Source organism: Oculina patagonica, chromosome 8, assembly GCF_052425735.1.
Source record: "Oculina patagonica isolate OP01 chromosome 8, crgOcupat, whole genome shotgun sequence".
Classification (NCBI taxonomy): domain Eukaryota; kingdom Metazoa; phylum Cnidaria; class Anthozoa; order Scleractinia; family Oculinidae; genus Oculina; species Oculina patagonica.
This window is the reverse complement of record NC_135765.1, coordinates 13,501,366-13,525,642: the sequence shown is the minus strand read 5'-3', so window position 1 is coordinate 13,525,642 and position 24,277 is coordinate 13,501,366. Positions and strand designations below refer to the sequence as shown.

Here is a 24,277-nt window from a genome sequence, read left to right as displayed (position 1 = left end):
CAATTACGATTATGCACAAAAGCCTCTGTTTTACATTTGAGAAATGCTGGAAATGTGTTTTCCGTTGAATATTATTTTTTTCTTTCTCCGTTCTTCTGAAAGAAAGCCAATCCGGTCTTGGTAGACACTCTTAATTTGTTACACTTTTTTACTGAACGTTTCCCGGGTTGATATTTTTTCGTCGAATTGAGCCTGAAAATGTTCTTGAAATGTTATTTTGAAATTTTAAAACAAAGTGGTCACGTGCATGTTCACGGCACTTTCGTGTGATGATAGTGTTGAATAAGATTGATTCATTTAGCTGATATATTCGTCATTTACAACAAATAAAAAAAAATCGTTCTTACCCAAATTTCAACCTTGCTTAAAGGAAAGTTCTTAGGACGTTCTTTTTTTTCAACTAGTGTATAACTTGTCTGCATTGCTAGTGCACGTTTTTAGGTCTCCACTCGATCGCGCTTATTGTTTCTGTTTCTGTTTTTTTTGCTTTTCTTTTCCCTGACTGACACTGATGACTCACGGGGTAACCAGGTTCGTTCACATACTGGAGCAAGTACAAACTCATAAAACTGACTCCTTCCTCTACAGGTTTAAATCAACATGTAAAGTAAACGCAACGAAAGTAAACGTCCCCTCGGAGGTATATACGTACTTGACGTCGTTTTCAGGGCTAGCCGGATACATGAAGCCAAGTGACTGAAGACACAAGTGCAAAAAAAAAAATTGAAACAATTCCTTTCCCTGTATTTGGGGTCTTTCCTTAGTTTAACACACATCTGAGCCAAGCATTATAAACTTGAGAAGGGCAAACGCTAGTCTCCTTCGCAGCCGCTTTTTGGGGGGAGCGTTGCGTGACGTCCCAAAAAGCGGCTGCGAAGGAGACTAGGCAAACGCAAGCAAATGGAAAGTTTTAATTTCTTGTCGTTACATTTGACCTTGAGCTTATTTTACATCGGTTCGCACCCGCCTCACACTTTGTTAACCCCCCAACACCCCAAAAGAGGATCATTACTCTTAATTTTACATCATATACATGTAAAGGTTTTGAACCCATTTGCTCTGTACGTTACTGAGCCTTGGTAATGGACATTTCTCAGTTTGATTAACGCATTAATGAATTCGCGTTAGCACAAAGCGTTGCCGAGATGTAAACTCGAGTACAGTACTGCTATAGATAAAACTTTAATGAAAAGTTGGCCTGGTTACTATAACTGTTCCAAACAGAAAACGTTAAGGTTCCACTTAATTAAATTAGTGACAGACTTTTTCAAAAGTCAATTCTGAGAATTTGCGTTTCATTACACGATAACTCTTAGTTGTTATGACATCATTTTTCGACGTCATCATCCATACAGTATTTGGTTGACTGTAGGGCAATATTCGGATATTGCAGACAATAAAACAGCTAATTCAAAATTCCATGGCATGCATTCAAAAAGCAAATGCTAGCCATCCAGCCATGAAGAGATATCCACCCATTGGTGCTAATTTTCCAAATGACTTGTCTTGCTTTAATCCAACTAAGTAGCAGCTGAAACAAGATAAAGTTATGATAATTTTTTTAAAAGTTGAATTGAGCTATGTTTAAAATTCATAACAGCCATAGCCGTAATAATAAATCAGAAATGATAGGCAAGCAATGCGTGCATGGAGATATTAGTTTTTGTTGTCGCATTGATAAAATTAAAAATCAGTAAAATATATTTTGAGCATACCTGCCTGAAAACAACAGAATTCCACCACAAATCAAACTGCCAACCTGTTCCAGAAAAAAACCCAAAGATCAAAAGATTGAACAGCAATTTTAATTGTTAAATCAGACAAGTTAAACAATGGGTGGGTGGGTGGGGGGCGAGGAGGCCATACATGTATGGCCATAACATGTATGGCTGGGTCAAAGCAGACTCAACCTGTACTAGTTTTTAATACAGTTGGGCTCATATTATGGTTGTGTCCACGTAGCAAGGCTGTGCTCTAAGAAAAATTACAAGGAGCCCAAAGGCTCCAAACTATGAGATCCAGGGTGCCCAGCATAAAGCTTATATGAAGGGAACAAGATTATCTGGTTGCCCAAACACAAAAGGTAGTTGCCTGAGACACCCGGACACCCTTAGAGCACAGCCCTGGGTAGTGGAGTTATTAATAATTTTATAGATTTATATAAACTTTGACATTCCAATACACTTTGTATGGAAGTGCAGTCATTTTGCATAAGGCTATGCAAGAATGGATATGGTATTATCATTGCATTTGGTTTGCTTTCATCAGCCACCACCCAAATCCCTAAGAGATCTGTTGTTCAATAAAAACTTATGGCAATTGTAGATCATGGTGGTGCTGCTGCTCTCCATAATGCTCACCATGACATTTTGACAGGACAACTAACGGTATATGCTTACCAGGTTTGGTCGTTTGGCAAACGGGGCTGCTAATAATGCCAGATTATGAATATGATGGTAGAGATTGCCAGTCATGAAGGACTGAAATAAAAAAAAAAATGCAATACATAATTATTACAAAACCAGCAGCTGACCGCTGAATCTTTAAGAAAAAAACTTGTATTAAATAAATCTTTAAAAAAAAGATGACAACTAAATGACAAAAAGAATATTCCAATTGCTTGCTTACAAGTTTACTCTATTCCAATCTTCCTTGGTAAGGAATAAGGCTGAAGAATTCAATTCAGCAGGATTTAAACTACACACAAATCATTGAGTAATTAATTAATGAACATTATCTAGGATGCTGATGTATAAAAGGCATAACCATATACCGATACCATTAAAGGCCAAAATTATTTCATATTTTATTCTCTTTGCAATATGAGGTTAATGATAATGATAATGCATTTATATAGCGCATATTTTCCATATGTATATGTTCAAATACGCTTTACACATACTAATTTTCAGATACAATTGTAAAGGCCAGACCACAACACCGGGAGCTTCGTGCCCTACTCTTTGCGAATAGTGTGTGGGATCTTTAACGTCCCCTGTTAGAAGACTGAACATACAGGAGACGGGACCTATGGTTTATCGTCCTTTTCCGAGAAGACTTTAATGTCTAACCATTTGCAGATGTAATTACAAAGACAGCACCTTCTCCTCAGTTATTTTAAGACCCTGAGTGTTGGTCCGGTCTGGGGTTCGAACCCACGACCTCCCGCACAGCAGTCCGGCGCTCTACCAATTGAGCTAAAAACTGGTTGCATACATGTTAAATTATACAAAAAAACTCTTTGGAAATTATAAGTTAATTATGAGAGAAAAATTCATGATTTCATAATAGTAAAATATTTACAAATGTGCACATACACAAGTATTCTAGCTTGTGTTCAAGGGCTGCACTAACAGTATTATATAAAATTGGTGTACATAAAAGACTGACAAAACCCAGAATATGAATTGTAGTTCAGTTTCTTTCCTTTTACTTTTCCTTTTTATTTAAAGTTTGTCTTTTCTTTTCCTTTACCTCTTTAAATTTTTTGACATCATCTTGATTTAGTGCTGAAGCTGGCATTAAAAAAGAAAAAAAAAATGGCATGTTAGGATGGATATTTACACTCTACTCCAGGCCTGCATTAAATAACAGTCGGTCATCTTGGACATTGGGGCCGACTAGATTTCAAAGTCTATTGGCCGACCAAAACTTGCTTATGTACGAGGAAATCCCAAGTGTGGTCAGACATGATGTCAGGACAATTTTTTGATCATAAAACATTTTACGGTAAGAATGAGCAAAATTCAACCTTGTGTTTTTGGTGATGTCTGACCACAATTTTGTTTTGTCTGACCAAGATGGTGTGTCAGTATAGCATATCCTTCAAGAGAAAAAAATATATATAAATTTGCAGCCTTGCTACCTCAGATAAACCATGGATCTCATTCACACTAGCTGCACAACTACAGAACAACCAGGACCTACAGTAACAAGATCAATAAAAGATTTATTTTCGTTATGTTGTTATGTTTAAGTTGTTGTCTTTGTGCTATGCTTACAGGGCTCAAAATAAGTTTTGAAAACTGACCGGTCATGTTGACCGGCCAATCAATTTTTGCTCGGTCATGTCTCGTTTTTGAGGGGTCAAAATATTGATACTATTATTTTCTCTGTCGTGCTGGTACCGCTACGCTCGTACTTTCTAAAGGTGCATATAGTTTTTAATCCACTTACGGTGCTATTTTCTTGCCCCCTGACGTTGCCGCGTAAAACAGACATTGATTGATGCTGTTATTGTTGTCTGTTTAGCGTGGTGGATGTTTCCTGTATATTTTGCAAACCGCTAATGGATCCGCTAACAAATTGACTGCAGTGCTTGCTGCTATGATATTTTATGATTTTATGTAAAATGTCAAGAAATAAGTAAAAAATTTTTTTGCATGTGTTATTTATTTGCCGGTCGTGACGGTCAAAATCGCGAACAAAATCCGGACAATCGTCATTTTGGCCGGACAGTGTCCTGACCGGCCGTTATTTTGAGCCCTGTGCTTATGCTGTTTTATACAGGCTGCCGGGGACTTATTGAAAACAGCATGTGAGATAATTTGTGGGTGTGTTTGCATGGCCTTGCTGTTATCCTCTTACATGAATGTGGCAAGTGTGAGCTGAGCCTAAAGCCCCGGCTAAATGATCAACTGAAACATTTTCGTCCAACATTGTGTTCGTCGCACACAACATGGGGTGGCTAAACAAGCAAACAATGTTTGAGCAAACATCGAGGAAAGTGAGTCCACATAACGTTTGGTGCATTTTCCCGCTGAAATTATGCAGCCACGTCATTTAGATTCAGTTCCTGATTGGTTGCTTTTTTGCCTGGGCTTGCTTTGTTTGCAGAGGTGGCTAAACGGTCAAACATTTGCTTGTGATTAGCACAATGTTGGATGAAAATGTTTACATGGGAAACAATTTTTAAAAATGCAATGTTCAGCGAGGCAGCTAAATGGTCAAACATGCTCTTCCAACAATGGATGATGTTGAACGAAAATGTTTGATCATTTAGCCCGGGCTTTTAATAGCAGGCTACTACTCTCTCTTGTGCAGACTGAGGCTCCTTCAGTGGTGGGGGGGGGTGGGGGGGGGGGTGGGGGGAGAACACGAAAAATGAAAAATAGGGGGAGCGTGGGGGACGACAGGAAGGGCTTTTCCCTTCCCAGTGTCCCCTGCTGCTTTTGTTTCGATTCTCTCCAGGCTTTGTGCACTTAATTTTCATTTCTCCCCATTTACCGGCCCGTACGAAACATGAAAGAGGCCTCTGCGGAGGAGAGAGCAGGCTACTTCACTGAAACAAAACAACAATGACAACATGCAACAAAAATTACAACAAAGAAACAGAATAATATAAGTAACAGCTTGTATGATTCATCAACCAATCAATCACACTATCAAATACCCCCACCCCCTACTCCCCAACCAAAGTATGTGTACAGGGGGCAGTAAAAAAAGCTCTATTAATAATAGTTTTACAGCCAGAAAATCAAAAGCAAGATGTGTTCCTTGCAGATGAAAAAACGGTAAAAATTACCATGACTTCCATAAGCTCCTAATGCAATGGCGATAGCTCCAGAAACCCCGGCAATTTTATGAAAAATCATTGGAGAGAAAGAGGCCATTTTTTTTTTCTCGACAAGCTGCAGGCGAACGGCGGCGCAAACGTAGCCAGCGGTAACTCATGCAAAGGAAGGCGCGAAACTCAGATTTGGCGGGAAATCAAGATGGCGGACGAAGAAGAACTTTACTTTGCAAACCTTGATGAATTTGTGAACGACGAAGACAAGATTGTAGGTTATTTGACAGCATATTAAGAAAGAAGTGCACGTTAGTTTCTCAGATATGTGTTGATGGTGAGTTATTCATTCTGCAATTGTTTTCGTTTCAGGTCACATACAAATGGTTGAGTCGTACGTTGTCGGTTCCAGCTAACAAGGCGAAACAGTAAGCACAAATTAATATTGTTTACGATTTTTTTTATTTCATAACTATGAATTATGCCTTATTATTATTTTGCAATAATTACTGTTCATTGACTTTTCATTAACTTCGACTGATTCATAGAACTTTGTAAACATTATTTTTATTATGTACTTCATGTCCGTAGGTTAATTTAGCTGATTTAGACTTGTACATTTACATTGTAAACGTATTGAAAAGGCGTAGACTATGTACATCTTAACGTAGTTACAGGCACAGGGCCTAATATTTTAAATCTGCATGTAGAGATGTAGCATTTACCCTGGTCTTTGTGACAAAGTGTTGTTGAGCAAAACACTTCACTCCCTGGAGAGGGGCATTTATGCATTGTCTTCAACTAAATGTCAGGATTTTCAAATCTTGTCCTCTTAGTCAAGCTATATCTTTGTGTTGCATAAGCTATTGAGCTATTGTTCTGTGGTATGAGTATTGTTATTTTGTAACCCTTTGTTTTAGGTCATAATTTTTTTACCTTTAATAACTAAAGAGGCCTTTAAATTGGCATTCAATATTTATAGAAAAACTTGGCATACTGTATCTTCAGCATGGGATGCACACGACAGGTTTCAAATTTCTTGTTTAGCAACTGCCAAAATTATGCATACATGTACCATTTTACGTAATTGATTTCCTTCTTACCTATTCCCACAGAATGCTTTATGCCTTTGTTCAGAAACAGAAGGCAGCAAAATCTGCTTCTCATCTAAACATAACATATATTATCGGTGGAAGATCTTCAGTGGATGGAGAAATAGTAAGACCTAACATGTGATAGCAAAATAAGTTATGACCAAAAAATGGTAAAATCTGCTATGGTTATTTTATGAACAGTTCTATTATAATAATCAGTGTGAAGTTTTAACTCAATATCTCACATCTTCCCAGTATTCAAAAATATATAGCATATACCGTATTACATGAATTTTCGCCACGTAATTTCGTTTGGGTGCGCTTTCGCCACTTTTCCCTTCTGTTTTCACTTTTTCACGTTGGTCACATCATTTCCTCCAATTTTTTCTCCCTCTTCATCCGCCGCAAGGGGACTTTCCGGCACACCACTCCCCGTCTTGGTCAGGTCGGCAGAGTCGTTCTGAGTCATCGACACATCCATCGTCCTTCCTCATGTCCTTTTTGGTGTGGTCATTTCCTCCGCTTCCGGTCGGAAAGAGTGTCGAAATCGTAGGTACCCATTATGTGCATGCATACATGTACACCCATACATGATCCCCACTTATGTCCAACATTTGAATGCAAGAATTGCTTAATAAGTACTTCATGTTTGCCTGGGTTATTTCAATTGACATTTTCATATTACTTCATATTTGCCTGAATTAGGTGCATTTTTTGCACAACTTTTGTCAAAGAAGACACTTGACTTTGTGATACCTATCACAACAAGCATCCAATCCTGTACATATCCCTCTGATCCCTTCCTCACTTTCCCTCGCTGTCACTTCTTGTAAAAGCCCTTGCAGACTTTAAGTCTTCTGATGCTGGTGTTCCAAATTATGTCCCTCCTTCAATGGAAGTTTTCAGTTCTTTGATGCTCAGATCAAGTTAATATGTAATATGTCCAAGAAGGAGTAAAACACTTCCGTGCTAACCTGGATCCTGATCTCGTAGAAGTCATCAGGAGGAACCATGGCAGTCGGGCTGAAACTGGCAGCCAATAGGTTCTTCCCGATGACTTCTATGAGCTAGATCCAGGATTGTAGCTGCTAGCTGGGGAGCATGGAAGTGTCTCATTACTTCTCTGTGTTTCATTACTTCACTGCTTCTTTGAATTATAATAACATGCAGAGGAGTTGACTTAAAGTGTTCTTTCAATTTGTTTTAGGTACAACGTTATGTTATTACCCAGGATGAAAACCTTGAAGGTATTGGCAGTTTAATCCTTTATATTTTAATTTATTCATACAATTAAGCAGTTAAGAGTATCATTTTTGATCTATGCACACTGAGTCTGGAATAATTATTTATTCTGGAAAAAAATGTCACTAATCACTATTATTTTTTCCATATATGTGTCATATTAAAAAAACTAAAAAGAATATGAAAAAAAATGTGCAACAAATGGTTTAACTGACTGAATTCCAATATTTATTATTACAATGTCTTTTCTGTTTACTTTGCTTTTCAGAAACTAAAAAGACTTTCTCCCCTGTGACTTCTTTGCACATTTACAGCATACAGAAATGCAAATTAAAGGTCAGTTATAAAATTTAAACAATGTTTATCCAGTACTTACATGTATACAGTAAAATACATGTATATTAATTTGTGTTCCATTTTCGATACCGGTATTTCCAATTTATACATACAGAATGTAGCAAATATATCTTTTAATGTTTCTAGGATTCCAATTCATTGTACACAGTTGACTATGACATACAACAACAGCATAATAATGAAAATAACAGGTATGATTAACGCATAAATTAAAAGTATTTTAAAAACAATTGAGCAAAGAAATGGCAGTTTACTTTTTTTACGCACAAAATTGACTTATTGGATGTGATAATAAAGTTACATAATTCACACTGTTTTTTTTATAAGATTATCCCTGTAAAAAGCAATCTCGACAAATCTTTATAATAATGATATAAAGAAAGGGCTTGCTCAGCGATCGACGTAGATTAAAGCCAGAAGCTGGGTAAAACACCCCTCTGTCGCACAAAACTTTTTTTACTGCTTATAAGGTCTGAAAAATGGGAAAACTGGGTAGGTTTGAAAGCCCTTTCTTGACTAGTACCTGCTTATAACAAACAAATTTCACCAGTTTCAAATCTTAGCTACATTCCTGTTGCTGCATTTTCAGAACTTGATGTGTTGATATTAGGCATATGCATGTTTGTCTGTTCAATAGGTGGAGTCATATCCACTGCGCGGCTGCAGTACCTCTGGCAGACAAAGGTGTTAACAGAGGTGCTCACAGAATGAATGGTTTGACAAATGGTGACAAATGTCCCACCACTAAAATGGTCAATGGAACTGCTGAACCTGGCACAAGTCACAAGGGTACAGACAGCTATTTTGTTTAATTATTTTTGTTGTAAAGTGATATAAAGTGTATAGATAGGCGATTATGTACATGTGCATTCCCATGCATTTACCTGTTTACTTTACAATGTATAAAATACTGTAGGTGGAAAACTAGATGTTTGTTACTCTTGTGAACATGTATATATTTGTGCAAACAATAATCCTTTTTTTTCTTTTTTTTTTTTCAATCATAAGGGTCTTCAAATTTGGCAACTGAGCAAAAAGCCAAGGTACAGTGTACTATAAATACATGTTACAAGTATTAAGTGAATTAATTATGATTGAAAATGTTGACTGTTCATTTGTTCAGTTTTGTAGGTCATTCATCTTTTCATTTGTTCAATTTCGTTTGTTTGTTCATTCAGTCATCCACTATTGTTTATCCATCTATCTAAACATCTATCCATCCTCACTTTCATGTTTGTATTTTAGTCTAGCCATCTGTCTATCTGTCTGTCCATCTGTCTGTCCATCTGCCTGCCTGCCTGTTCATCTGTGTGTCTGTCTGTTTGTCTGTCAAACCATCTGCCCATCTGTCTGTCTGTTCCTCTTCCGTCTGTCTGTCTGTCTGTCCATCTGTCTGTCCATCCATCTTTCTGTGCATCTATCCATCCCACTGTCCATCTGTCTGTCTGTTCAACTGTCTTTCTTTCCGTCTGGGATCTGCCCATCTGTCTGTTTGACCGTCCATCCATGGATCCATCTGTCTGTCTGTCCATCCGTCCGTATGTCTGTCCATCCATTCACCTGTGCCTCCATCTACCTATCCATCTTTCCATCCCTTCATTTTTTTTAAAAAAATAATGTATGACTGCATACTTTTAATTGAATTGTGAAAACAACTTCAGGACTAGCTCGACTACAGTCAATTCTCTCTTAACGGACACCCCTATCAGACGGACACCTCCATAAGACGGACACTTAGTAATGGTCCCTGCCGTTTTTCAGTCATTTTACTGTAACTAAACTCCCTATAAGACGGACACCTCTCTAAGATGGACAACGGACACTTCAAAACCGTCAACAGACACCTAAGAAGTGCTTGTATTTTATGGAATAATACTTTCAAAACTTTGTGTGGACATAAAGCAAACGTAGTCAACGCCTTAAAAACACCAAACGTACTCACCAAAAACAATCCGCTATAACCGATTACTTTTCTGCTTCAGTGTATGGTCACCAGAGATCATTTTCTACTTACAGTATTTCGGTTTGTAAAAGCACTCAACTTTTGCTTCAATAAGTGAATATGGTCTTCTTATATTATTTGAGTCTTGTCCCAGTTTGCAAAGTGTGCAGTTTTTGACTAAGAGCCATGATCGTTTGCTTGAACAAGCAAGTACATAATAGACATGTTACAGTTTGCAACATGTATGTACTGCTCACTTTTCAGAAGCAGTAAACTATCGACTGCAATGAACAAACGAGTCAATTTTCTAATATTACTTTTGTCCTAGTTTGTAGGTTTTGCTTCAACAAGCGACTTTAAACAGACTCAAAACAGACGTGTACTCGTTGTGCATAGCCGTTCAACTTTATTATTTCAGAATTCCTGGTGTCACGTTACCTTGACTCCCTATAAGACGGACACCTCTCTAAGACAGACAGTTGGGACCGGACCCGACGGTGACCGTCTTAGAGAGAGTCGACTGTATTGAATAGCATCATAACTTCCCTTTTCTATTATTTCAAAACTACTTGTAGATGCCAGCCTCAAAAGCAAAGAAAGGACAGATGTCAGCCTTGGAGATGTTTGCAGCAAAGCCATCAACTACAAAAACAGAGAAAAGTAACAGTGAAAAACATCAAGATACAAAAGATGTTAAAGGCGATGAGGTGAGCTGTAAGTCGTTGATTCGTTGACCACAGACAACAAAATCTACTGTACAACCCTCCAAGTAAACTTTTTTGTTAGTGGCCATTTGGCGACTTCCTATTTAGGTCAAGTCGCCAATGGAAAATTTTGGTCGCCAAAATATATTTAATAATTATTTGTTAATCTTAGCACCAAAAAGCGTGATTGAAATGAGATTTACTAGGAAATCTTCCCCAGGAAAAAAAACTAACAAAAGAAACAAAAAGAATAAAAAAGGAAAAGATCAGCTTATAAATTTACAAACCCAGAAATTTTGTGATGCTTCTCCCCAGTTGGTTTTAATAGCAGAACAAATGTACAGATCATTTTTCAATTAGGATAAAAGTTTCCTAATCTCTGAAGCAGTCTTCTTGTGGTCGCAGGGCTAGCGACTGGCTCAACAATAATTATTAAGTCACCAGTTACAAATTCTAGTCACCATGGCAACTTAAATGGTCACGACTTGGAGGGTTGCTGTAGTAATGAATATACATCCATACATCTACTTAACGTGTGGCATCAGAAGTTTGACTGGAGTGGTGTTAATTCGTTGCCGCCCCTAAGAATTCCTGTCATTTTACTTTTTCTACTAAATACTTTTAATGCTACCAGGGTAATTCTAAAGGTGGTTATTTAAAAGGTACTGTACAAAACTCACTTTATTACTTTTATATGGACACTCTTCCCCCGCTTCCCTGGGTGTACAAAACACAGCGATTGTCTCTCTGTCTAAACATCTATCCATACTCACTGTTATGTCTGTCTTTTAGTCTAGCCATCTGTCTATCTGTCCGCCCATCTGTCTGTCCATCCATCCATCTGTCTGTCCATTCATTTGTCCATCTATCTGTCTCTCTGTCTCTCTGTCTGAGAGATGTTTGCCAAGAAATTGACGTAGGCTATTGACCTGTGCTGTGGGCTAGTAGATTTCAGATGTTACCTTTTATGTCTGTCTTTTAGTCTAGCCATCTGTCTATCTGTCCGCCCATCTGTCTGTCCATCCATCCATCCGTCTGTCCATTCAAAGACATCTGTCCATCTATCTGTCTCTCTGTCTGAGAGATGTTTGCCAAGAAATTGGCGTAGGCTATTGAACTGTGCTGTGGGCTAGTAGATTTCAGATGTTACCTTTAGCCTCCTAGCCTCTGGTTGAGACTGAGCTGAACAAAAGTGGAACCCTGGGTGGGTGGAGAGCGTTTAAAACATACACATCCTGTGCAATGTTCTACATAAACTTTATTTAAGTGTCAGGGTATTTAGCTAAATAGCTAATTGTTTTTTATATTGTGGTGATTTATTAAGTCAAAAGCTGGGCAAGCAAAGATGGACAGCAACAAAGCTGGAAGCATGAAGTCATTTTTTGGCAAACCTACAACAGGTACTTGTGCAAGTACATTGGATAAGGGATACCTTAATTCCATGTTTTACATGACTTTGTTTCCACATAGCCAAGATTTAGCCTCTTTCTCTCAAACTCGACAGTATCGAAAAGTTCGAGAAAGAAAAAAAGAATAATTATTATTAAGTACAGTCATGTAGAGTGTAGGCAAGCCTGGTCTTAGCAAACACTCACTTTGATTTACTGTATTATGCTCTATCAGCCCACTTTCTTATATAATATAAGAAGAAAAGGCACGTGACATACATGTACATGTAATAAAAAGTAATTATACATGTATGTGTTCAGGCCTAGTGGTCCATCAGGCCGGAGCTTATATCCCAGTTTCCATAGCATTAAGTAACTAGGAGTACTTCTACTCCTCCCTAGATGGCATATTTTTTTTTCCTATGCTAGACCATTACAGGGTCACCCTAGCATTAAATTTGCTGGTACCCATTTATACACCTGGGTAGAGAGAGGCCTCATGAGAGCAAAGTGTCTTGCCCAAGAACACAACACAATGACCCTGGCCAGGGCTGGAACCCAGACTGGTTGAGTTCAGCACACTAACCATGTAGATGGTGAAAATAGATTGAAGTTGTTCTAACAGTAATATCATCTCAACCATCTCTGTGGTACACTCCTTGCTGGCTATGAGCTTCTGTAATCTATGGATTCCATTATTATAAATAATTAAATATAATTTGTGTGTCACCTAATGCACTGAAAAATGCAAATCTATACAATTTTCTTGAGCAAATTAACTACAACTCTCCCTTCTTTTGTTTCCATGATCAGTAGGTAGTTATACTGAAAACAGTAATTAAAATTGTCCATGTGCACCACATACAGGGGGGTTACATACATGTACACTTGGGGATAGTTGAAAACACTGACCCCCGATCCGCGGACTACCCACTGACCCCCCACTCCGCGGATCACCTACGGACTACTCCGCGGACTACCCTTACGGAGTACCCCTACGGAGTGCCCTATGAAATGAAACGAATTTATGTTTACGGGGGAAAGAGACAAGAGAAACCTACCTGTGCCACTTGCACGATCGATCAAAACAGCCGCCATCTTGTTTACCTCGATCCAGTCCTTATTGGACTAGGCTAGTACTAAAATCAGGAACGCCGGAATACTAAAACCCGGAACAGATAGAATATATCGTGTAACCCTTACAAATATAAAGAGCTAACCGTGAACAGGCTAACCGAAGTTTATAGTAGGTTTACCGATGAATAGTAGGCTAACCAAAGTTAATAGTAGGCTAACCGAGGTGAATAGTATGCTAACCGGAGTGAATAGGAAGCCTACTATGCACTGCAGTTAACCTACTATTCACTCTGGGTAGCCTGCTATTCATCGGTTAGCCTACTATGAACTTCGGTTAGCCTGTTTACGGTTAGCTCTTTATATTTGTAAGGGTTACACAATATATTTTATCTGTTCTGGGTTTAAGTATTCCGGCGTTCCTGATTTTAGTACTAGCCTAGTCCAATAAGGACTGGATTGAGGTAAACAAGATAGTGGATGTTTCTATCGATCGTGCAAGTGGCACAGGTAGGCTTCTCTTGTCTCTTTCCCCCGTAAACATAAATTCGTTTCATTTTATAGGGTACTCCGTAGGGGTACTCCGTAAGGGTAGTCCGCGGAGTAGTCCGTAGGTGATCCGCGGAGTGGGGGGTCAGTGGGTAGTCCGCGGATCGGGGGTCAGTGTTTTCAACTCTCCCTGTACACTTGCACTTAAGGTGGCTCGACCCAGTTTTTTTCTAGCGATACCTATCATCTTTGAAATTCTCATACTTAAAGGGATTAATGTCAATGACATATCCACTATATCACATGGATTACACATAGACTGAACTGCAATATGATATAAATTTTTGGGAGATCGGAATGAATATCACGTGACAATGACGTCAGAGGTTTTTGCTCTGAATCGAATTTTAGCCCGTAACCGCATTTTCTCTCGAGATCACGCAAGCTTTCGGAAGGTAGCCAAGCGTAGTCATTTGACGCGTGGTGCACAGGAATTTGATGTTGTGCTCAACTCGAAACAATAGGAAATCCCAGAGCACAAAATTATTCAAAACTATGAGATCGCTTCAATATTTACTCAATTTTGTGTTTATGTTAGACAACCGTAGAAGTTTTCAATGAGCATGAAATTCAGGGATTGTGTAGTGTACTGATCAATTGCTACCCTGAAAAATTTTGGAGAAAATTTATCGACAAGTTTTGAAATAATCACTTGTTTGCGAAAGTAGGCGTAATATTGGTAAATAGAGCTAAACATTGAGCTTCACTATGTTTCGTATATTTCAATTTTTTTTTGAAATCGCGCAAGTCTACCTACTTTTTATGGTTTGGATATCGGGTATGGGATATTTTTAAAAGGAATGAGGGCTAAAGACTCTCATTAAACATCAAAAAAGGAGCAAATTTCTTTATATGAAGTCTTATCTTTTTTACGCATAAATTATACCATCTAATTTAAAGAAATTCCAAGATATTTCAAAATTCCTCTTGTAGATTTCGATGAAACTCCGCAGAGCTGCAGGAAAACACCCAAAGTATACGTAGCGTGAAGGATCTCGAGAGAAAATGCAGTTACGGGCTAAAATTCAATTCAGAGCAAAAACCTCTGTGACGTCATTGTCACGTGATATTCATTCCGATCTCCCAAAAATTTATATCATATTGCAGTTCAGTCTATGTGCAATCCATGTGATATAGTGGATATGTCATTGACATTAATCCCTTTAAGTATGAGGGTTTCAAAGATAATGGGTATTGCTAGAAAAAAACTGGGTCGAGCCACCTTAAAACTGGGTAAATTGTAACTAATAATGTTGGTTTTTTTTATCCACAGTCAAAAAAGCTCCAGAGAAACCAGCCGCTACAGAAAATAAGAAAGAGGAAGCTATTTCAAAGCCAAAAACTGAGACTGTGCCAAAGAAACAGAATCAAACTGTTGAAAGTGTAAATAAAAAGAAAAGGTACATGGCTTGCATTATCATATAACTTGATAAAATCCAGGATGATGTAATGGTTACACACATGCTCGCAGTAAAGGCTTAGTTAAGGCTTAGTCAAAGGCCCTGTAATACGGCCAGATTGTTGCATTGCAAGTTCAACGAGTTGTTGCCCGTATTACTAGCGCACGCTCAACTTGTCTTGCAACAATTGTCAGTGTTGCAAGTTGAAAATAATTGTTGCAAAAAGTAGAACTCTGCTCTACTTTGTGCAACATGTTGCCGCAACTTGCAACATCGAAATTTGTTTCGAGACAAGTTGAGGGTGCATGAGTAATATGGGCAACAACTTGTTCAACTTGCAATGCAACAATGTTGCGAGACAACTTGAACAAAAATGTTGCCCGTATTACCGGGCCTTAAGCCGTATAAGAGACTAAACCAAACTAAACAATGTAACTAATGTAACTAACTATTTTACATTTTATGTTTTTGCAGAGAGTTGTCCTCTGAAGATGAGGAGGAGGTGAGGAATATTTAGACAGATATTGTAAAATTCCAAGTATAAGCACCCACCACCACCCCGCTGCGGATACAAGCCACCCTATGCCAGATGACAGTACTGAACGGGGCTAAATGTTCCTTTATTATGCGTTTTAACTTGAAAACATATTAATTTTGTTCCACTTATAAGCCCACACAAAACCCCTTGTTGTATAGACTCAGGGCTTATACAACCGGAATTTTACGGTATTAAATCACAGAATGCTTCAAAACAATTAGTACAAAAGGAAGTGTCATCATTAGTTTTTACTATTCATGCTTGTCAACTAGATTCTCTTGTTTGTTTACAGGAACCTTTGCCCTCGAAGATTTCAAAGGCTATCAAGTCAGATTCTACAGGTACACAAAATTATTTACAAAGTATACCCGGTACGTATCAAAGCCTTTAAATAAAATTAAGGTACATGTAACTTGCAAGTCAGTTATGAGAGCAGTGGCCAAACAAAAACCAATAATGGTTTGGTGCTACATGTTAATGACCTTCAATTCTGATTGGTACATTTTTACATTGGGCACTATTTGCATTAATTTTTGCTAATCATTAGCCTGCAAGGGATACCTAAAGGTTTTGGTGAATTACATGTTGGAAACTGTTCTTTGCTTTTGCCCTGCTAGACCTGTCATTCATGCTAGCATGCATGCTTTCATTCGTTCGTTCGTTCCCTCCTTCGTTCCTTCCTTCCTTCCACCCTCTCCCTTCCTTCCTTCCTTCCTTCCTTCCTTCCTTCCTTCCTTCCTTCCTTCCTTCCTTCCTTCCTTCCTTCCTTCCTTCCTTCCTTCCTTCCTTCCTTCCTTCCTTCCTTCATTTAATTCTTTCTTTCTTTTGTTTATTCTTTCCTTTTTTCATCCGTTCATTCGCCCTTTCGTTTATTCCTTTATATGTTCATCGTTCTTGCATTCATTTGTTTATTTGCTTGTCCCTCAGTTATTTTTATTCATTTGTTCGCTCGTTCATTTTTGCAGAAAAAAAAGTTGTAAAAGGCGACAAGAAAAAGGTACCAGTATTTCGTTATTGAAAAACAGCAATAATACATGGAATAGAGAATGAGAAATAGACATCAAAGAACAATGATTTTTTTTTTTATAATCTCTGACTAGAATTTATAATTGAAATTTACTGAATAACTTATTTTGTTTACCTCCGTGCTATCCAGCAACAGAAGAAAGAAGAAAAACAAACTGAAGCTCCAAAAAGGTAACTTTGATTCATCATACGACCGTGCTTATAGCTGAGGAGCGACGGTCATATCAATTGTGCGATCGTTAAGTTACTTATAAGTGGTTCCATCAGAAAAAGTATGGATAGTGCAAGCCATTTTTATTGAACTTAGACAAGTCTTTGCAATTATCAGGTGTATAAATAGGTATTACCAGGCAGGGTCGTACCTAGCAAGAGGCAAGATGAGGCACTTAGAGGTCTTTCAAGTGTTTACAACTATTTGCATGCAATAGGCCTTGTCACTGTTTTCGATGCCATCATGACAACGTAACTGAACACTTTCTAGCCCAGCTACATCCTTCAAACTTTGCGAATAAAAACTTTTGCCTAGTATCTTAACTTTACAATTCATAAGTTATCCAGAATTCAATTTTTGTAAAAGATATTTGCCGTCGGAATCCCATACAAACACTGTCTAAATTTTTACCCAAAATTAAAAACAAAATATGTTTAGTTGGGAAAATAATAGTTCTCCAATGTTTCCGGGAGGGCATGTCCCCAGTACCTCCTAGCAAGACTGTGCCTCGTCTATGCCAAAGGTTTGGTTACGGCCCTGCCATGGTGAGTAGAGTGTGTGGAGAAGAGGTTTTTCAAGTGTTTACAACTTTAACTGTTGTTTTGTAACAACTACCATTTGTTCCCAGCAGTAAGGCCGGAAAGAAGAAAGCTGTAATCAAGGAGTCAGGTATGTGGCAGTGTACTTGTGTCATGTAATGGGTAATTTTGGATGTTAAAAATAATGTTATTCCCGGCCTAAATTCCTAGCCTATTTTCCTATTAGCCTGATTTTCCACATCCCAGTCGAGTCTTTTTTTTATTTATTTGTGATTCCCAGATCCAATTCCCATTTTAGCCCTTCAGGCCCCTCTATCAGCACATTCTATTGTTTGAGTTAGCATGCAATAGGCCTTATCACTGTTTTCGACGCCATCTTGACAACGAAACTGTACGCTTTCTAGCCCAGCTACATCCTTCAAACTTGGCGAATAAAAACTTTTGCCTAGTATCTTAACTTTACAATTCATAAGTTATCCAGAATTCAATTTTTGTAAAAGATATTTGCTGTCGGATTCCCGTACAAACACTGTTATTTCTACCCGCTTTGCCTACTCGTCAAGATGGCGTCGAAAACCGCGATAAGGCCTATTTAGAAATTACACAGCATGCTGCTTGGCATGTTCTGTCCTTCAAAAAATAATTGTCACTATCGTAAGAAAAATATGTATATGAACGATCTTTGCAGGAAAGGCAGGCTGGGGTGACTGGTGTTGTAATACATGTCCACGTGACCATGCTTCCACTCGAGGTCTTTTTCAATGCCGCATCTTCTTTTTAATTAGTAAACGGTCCTTAAGGCTAGTCCCATTTATACGAGAAAAACAAGACACGGTTAAAATAAGACACAAACTTGGCGTCTAAATGGCACAAAATCCTGCTTGGGACTTAAACAAGGCGCGTGCCTAAATGGTTCTTATTCGCGTCTTATTTTAGCTGCGGTTTATTTTCTCGTATAAAGGGCACTATTGTCGAAAAAAAATTAGCGGTACTACAGCACATATGATTGATGAATATTTTGTTTCGCTGAAAAATTGATACATGGTGGAGTTAAAGTGAAGGACTGTTGCAAGGAAACTGCTCTCGTGTCATGTCTCCTTATCTATGCTAACTTGCTTTATTGTTTTGTTGTTTTTAACCAACGCGTTTTAATACTTCTTTTCTTTTCTTTTTTGTTTCTCCTTTATACTTTGCTCTGGCTGCAGACGAAGAAGCTGAAGAGAAGCCGAAGAAGAAAAGAAAACGAACGAAGGAACTTCCAAAAGAAGACAGCAGCGATGATGGTAATGAATTAACAGAGATCGAACATTCAATGCCATGTTACACAAGGCAATTTTCCCTGCAACTTGCAATGCAACGATGACAACTGGAAAACATTGCAAGTTATAAAGGGGTGTCACATGTTCGCAATTTTTGTTCGCAACTTGCAATGCACCCTTTAGAATTGATCATCATCATCTGATTGGCTCATTTCAATAAAATTGTGTTGCAAGTTGCGATTGAGATGACACACGCAGCAACTTGTCTCGCAAGACTGGGAATAAGTAGAAGATAGTTCTACTTTTCTTGCAACTTGCAACGCAACATTTTGTTGCAGTGCAGGTTGCAAAAATTGGGTGTTACATGTAAACAATTTTTGCCAACTGGTAATGAAACGTTTGTTGTGTTCCAAGTTGCAAAAAAAAAAAAATAATAATAATAATAATAATTGCCTCGTGTATCATGGCCTTAATGTCGTGGATATTAACCAAATTTAGGTACGAGAGAATGTCAAAATTTTAAATAAGCGCCGCACTTGAGGAGCAAAAAATTTCATAAGCGCCACAGCGCTTATTCGAGTAAATACGGTATTTCATTAACTTGTCTGTCTATACCCTTAAGGAGGCTCGATGTAGTTTTTTTAGCCGAAGTGTGGTTGTTTTGAAAATTAAAACTATCTAGGAAGCCAATGTTCGATTTTTGCCAAAATACACCATAATAATCAAATATGACCAAATTTTAATTTTTTACCCGTCACTTAGTCACAAAGGTTACCATAGCAACGATTGACGTTTTCTTTTGTTCTCAAACAAGCTTGATTTTCTCGAAATCTAGATTGACTCTTGGCATTTATATTTTGATATGTTAAAGTTTAGTAGATTGACTAACTGTTGACCAAATTTTAGAAAAATCTGTAAGAGCGTTTTCAAGTAAATCAATAATGAAACTTTCAGAAAAACACCGTTTTAAAATAAAATAGGCGCTATAAAATTGTTTCGTATTATTTGAGCACAGTTACTCTCGCTGAAATATAAATACTTACACCATCAAAGACCATTAACTAAAAGCGAAAGACTTTTTGCTTTAATTTGTTAAAATATATCGACTGCCGATTGTAGGAAATTATAAGAAAATACCAAAAACTTCATTCTTGATTTACTCTAAAACGCTCTTACAGATTTTCCTAAAATTTTGTGTACAGGTAGTCAATTTACTATACTTGAACATATCAAAAAATGAATACCAAGAGTCAATCTAGATTTCGAGAAAATAAAGCTTGTTTGAAAACAAAAGAAAACGCCAATGGTTGCTATGGTAACCTTTGTGACAAAGTGACGGATAAAAAAATAAAATTTGGTCATATTTGATCATTATGGTGTATTTTGGCAAAAATAGAACATTGGCTTCCTTCCTTCCTTCCAACCACCCTTCGGCTAAAAAAAACTACATCGAGCCTCCTTAACATACTAATACAATGCGAGTCATTCAAGTCATAAAAATAAGGCACTTGAGTAACTGGATATACCGTTAAATGCTGGTTATGATCCCAGGGCTTATACAACCTCCTAAGCGTGGGCTGATTACTGGAGGAGCCATTATAGTGGGGGGAGAGGGTAAAAGAGGCATAAACAAACCGTTTGGAAATGAGCAGAGAAGAAATTTCTTTTACAAATTTTAGTGTTGTGGACTGCTTGTAGACTTATTGATAAGCAATTTCCATTTGTAGTAGTGTTTTGAGATGACGTTTTATAGTGAGTTGATATTGAAAAGAGGTAAGGAGGTGGTCGCTTATGGTCGGGGTAATGTTTTCGCTGTATTTCATTTGTATTTTTGATTTTCATTCTACCCACAGAGCAAGTTGTTACGAATGCTAAATCAGATACGAAGGTCCCATCGGACCAAGGTTCTTCAAGAAGTGAAAGTCCATTGCCACAACAGCAGCCTCGGCAAACAGAGAACGACACAACACGGCGACGAAAGAGGAAAAGACAACTCAAGTCCAAAACGTACATGAATGATGAGGGGTTCATGGGTAAGCTGTACACTGCCGCTTGGCGGTCAGTCGCACGTTATTTGTCTGTCTGTCTGTCTGTCTGTCTGTCTGTCTGTCTGTCTGTCTGTCTCTGTTCCTTTCGTTCGTTTGTTCGGTGGGTCGGTCGTTCGTTCATTTTTTTTTTCCGTTCGTTCTTTCGTTCGTTCGTTCCTTCGTTCGTTTGTTTGTTTGTTTGTTTGTTTGTTTGTTTGTTTGTTTGTTTGTTTGTTTGTTTGTTTCAAGATAGCACTTAATCTAAAGCAGCTCTTGATCAAAGATACATACATACTCAACTGGGGAAACACTCTTATCTACTGGGCTAGCAACCCGGTAATACTATAAATGATTTACGACTAGGAGAAATAACAAAAGCTGCAATTGTAATTGTACTTTTAATAATTTACAGTTACAGAGAAGGTCTGGGAGAGCGAATCGACCGATGCGAGTGATGAGGAACTTCAAATAACCAGTCCGCCTGTAAAAGAGAAAAAGCCGTCTCCAGCAAAGAAACCGAACAAGAAAACACATGCAGATATGAAAAACAAATCCGCCAAACAGGCTTCCTTAACAAGTTTCTTCAAGAAATCGTGAATGAACGTGCTGTAAATGAAATGTACTTATAGTTTAATATGAAAATGAACATTCAGTTGTACACCAAGCAAAATAAATGCCATTATCATTTAATGCATTTTTTTTCTTCCTTTCCATTGGCTTAGAGCCCAGCACGTGATCTGCAAATAACTGCCTACGAACAATATTCTGCTCATGCGCGTTACAATGTGACACTGGTTTTGCTTGGTTTGGCTGCAGGTAATATTCGGTTCATGCGTAGCTGCGTCAACTTCTGTGAAAAATAGCAGCTCGTTTATAAGAGTTATCTAAGAGAGATTTCAAATGTGTTCTAGACCAAAAATAAATTTAGTGATGGAATGACAAGACAATTATTGAACTCGGCTGTCCCAAATAAAAATACGCAATTGTCAACGTCTCGCAGCAACGCAGATATTGATCTCAGGGTTCGTAGGGATCCTGGAAAACCTGAAATTTTATTGTGAAACTTTCAAGGACTGGGAAGCCCTGGAAAAAAGACTACCGGACCTGGAAAGCTCTGGAAATCTGATTCTCAGAACTAACATTATAAGAAATGTACAGACAGTAAGGAGAAATAATATTGCAATCTTGGGAGTAAAAGGACAGTAAAAGGGTTAATGTGAATTTTAGAGTTCTGAAAAAATCAATTTGAGTCCTTGAAAAGTCGTGGAAAAGTACTGGAAAATTGTTTGTGAAAAAGGGTACGAACCCTGTGATCTGCCCGAGTAAACCTGCATTTCAAACACGAGTGACCTTAATTACGTAATGCATCAATCAATTCCACCTAACTAGCCTCATTTGTCACCGAGGCGTTCCACGATTGGGTCCTGAGAGAAAGGGGAGGATAAGGATTTAGGTACACCACGTCGTTAACAGAATTGAATGTCGAATCGGAATGGTCCAAAAGGAAATAACTAGTATATAAAAAAAGATTTATTATTTTCGATTGACTTCATATTTCCTTTGATGACTTTAATTTCGAGAAAGGAGGGGTTGGTGTTGATTGAGTCAGGTCCTTTCAACTGCCCCACAAATGGCCGATACAAAGAATTTAATATAAGCGCTTTGTGATTCATTACCTTATTATTAAGGAGAGATTAAGGATGGTGATGTTTGCTTATTTGCTTCGTATTTCTGCCAACTGCAATCATTGTTCACGCTTTTTGCTGATCGCGTGGTAGACGGTGGGGGTGGGCAGATTGTTTATCAGCACCATCTTTTGTTGTATCATGTTTAAGAGCCAAAGAGTGCAAACGGTAAAGAACTTCATTCTTACTTCATGTTATTTTTCATCAAGCAAACCCACTGAAACCGACATTTACGCTACCGTGCGTAACAGGCAAACCAACTCGGCCCCATGATTCTCAAACCAAAAAAAAAATTATTGTGTCGAAACGTTCTATATTTTCGCTACCGTGCCAAAAATTAACTTAAACTTGGAGTAAAGTAGTTTCTTTACAAAACTTTAAACTTGAGTTGTAAAGGAGAGCTTTTAAAAAGGTCAGTTTATAAAAAAAAAAATGTAAAGGGAAGCATAAATCTGCTTTATTTACGTTAGCTTTACACCGCAGTTAAAGTTATTTAGCCTGTGAAAAACCGTACCCGTGAGTAAGACGGGGCAGACCGTAAAATATCTTCCAAGTGTCACAGGCGATTTTACTTAATGCCTTGGAAGACAAAACTAGTTAGCTGTAAAGCCACTATCCGTTATTCTAATCGCATGGCAATTTTAAACGAAGAAGAATACTTCTACTGGCGTATTGTCAGTTATTGTTTTTTTTGTTTTTTTTCTTCTTATTTTTTTTTTCAGGAAAGCTTTATTATCGCTCGTAATCAATCCATATCCGCCCTTTAAAGTAATATATCAAACCATAGTTTCTAACTATGATCAAACACGAGACAGCGTTTTTCATCACATTTCAAAACACCGAGAAGAGAGTTGAAAGTACGACGCGCAGCGGAGTATTTTTGACGAACTTCGAGGTGTTTTGAAATGTGATGAAACACTCTGTCGAGTGGTTGATATATCTTCTCAATCGAAACTAAAACCACAACGAAAACGGAAAAATAAAATCGTCAAAATCTATGCTAATTAAGATCAGATTTCCAAACTCCGTCACGGTTCTGATTTCCTTTGTTTTAACTAGATGAATTATTAATGAGTTTGAGAAGAGTCATTTCTAGACAGAATCTAATAGTGTGAAGAGAAAACTTCAATATCACCACCGCTTAATATGTTTTTCACACAAACTTACTGCACGTGTCGATGTCTATTCGGGATTGGTTCGTATTTACTCGGAAATGGTTGTCATGGCTTTGTTATGGCATAATGTTGTCCTCCTACGCGCGTATCACGCAGTTCTGTCGCTGGTCGACAAGCATGTCATTACGAATGTTCAACGAGCCGTAACGCCTACGATTATATGCATAAATTGGTTACAACGTACACCAAAATCGTACACACGGGCTACCGGTGGCTCATTAATTTCGCATAATATTCGTGAGAAAGCACTTAAAAAATATATCAACCTATTTCCAAGCACTGAAGCTAAAAATCTACACGGCAACATCCTCGTGTGTGCAGCATTCTAACTGGGCATGGCTTATCCACGTTTTCGCGCATACGAAGGTAAGTATTTTTATAAGGTACAGTGGACGAACGATTGGTCAACTCTGACCTTTTACATGACGAGAAGGAAGCATGCTTCTGGAACAAAATTATAAAATATCGGTAGCTGGCCTTGCTTTACTCTTTGGGGACAATCAGCATGTGCGTATTCCAACGTACCGAAAAAAGGTAATTTCATCTAAACCGACATGTATA

General features: G+C 38.0%; 2 protein-coding genes across 3 annotated transcripts; one reads left to right on the top strand and one right to left on the bottom strand.

Annotated features, from left to right (window-relative positions):
- Positions 1–1,016: 1,016 nt before the first annotated feature.
- LOC144663894 (transmembrane protein 256 homolog) lies at positions 1,017–5,665 on the bottom strand. Its single transcript, XM_078524978.1, has 5 exons — positions 5,525–5,665; positions 3,475–3,515; positions 2,400–2,480; positions 1,716–1,759; positions 1,017–1,531 (listed from the first exon to the last, which is right to left on the bottom strand). The coding sequence occupies exons 1-5, from the start codon at positions 5,610–5,612 to the stop codon at positions 1,432–1,434; spliced, it is 354 nt and encodes a 117-aa protein (XP_078381104.1). The 5' UTR covers positions 5,613–5,665; the 3' UTR covers positions 1,017–1,431.
- Positions 5,666–5,684: 19 nt separating this feature from the next.
- On the top strand, positions 5,685–21,563 carry LOC144663867 (uncharacterized). 2 transcript variants are annotated; one of them, XM_078524948.1, is made up of 19 exons: positions 5,685–5,780; positions 5,879–5,934; positions 6,622–6,724; positions 7,808–7,847; positions 8,111–8,178; positions 8,326–8,390; positions 8,837–8,988; positions 9,208–9,242; positions 10,717–10,848; positions 12,170–12,245; positions 15,130–15,256; positions 15,731–15,758; positions 16,087–16,135; positions 16,760–16,791; positions 16,951–16,991; positions 17,663–17,700; positions 18,776–18,853; positions 20,683–20,862; positions 21,269–21,563. In XM_078524948.1, exons 1-19 carry the CDS (start codon positions 5,715–5,717, stop codon positions 21,451–21,453), a joined length of 1,551 nt encoding a protein of 516 aa, XP_078381074.1. In that variant the 5' UTR covers positions 5,685–5,714; the 3' UTR covers positions 21,454–21,563. The 2 variants fall into 2 exon arrangements, with proteins under 2 accessions (XP_078381074.1, XP_078381073.1); XM_078524947.1 differs by having other exon boundaries at positions 17,660–17,700.
- Positions 21,564–24,277: the final 2,714 nt, after the last annotated feature.

Coding starts and splice junctions, on each gene's coding strand:
- LOC144663894 (XM_078524978.1), bottom strand. CDS start 5,612: ATGGCCTCTTTCTCTCCAATGATTTTTCATAAAATTGCCGGGGTTTCT. Junction 3,516..5,524: donor AGGAGCTTATGGAAGTCATG/GTAATTTTTACC, acceptor TTTTAATGCCAG/CTTCAGCACTAAATCAAGAT. Junction 1,760..2,399: donor TTGCCAAACGACCAAACCTG/GTAAGCATATAC, acceptor TTTCTGGAACAG/GTTGGCAGTTTGATTTGTGG.
- LOC144663867 (XM_078524947.1), top strand. CDS start 5,715: ATGGCGGACGAAGAAGAACTTTACTTTGCAAACCTTGATGAATTTGTG. Junction 5,935..6,621: donor CCAGCTAACAAGGCGAAACA/GTAAGCACAAAT, acceptor CTATTCCCACAG/AATGCTTTATGCCTTTGTTC. Junction 16,136..16,759: donor TATCAAGTCAGATTCTACAG/GTACACAAAATT, acceptor TCATTTTTGCAG/AAAAAAAAGTTGTAAAAGGC.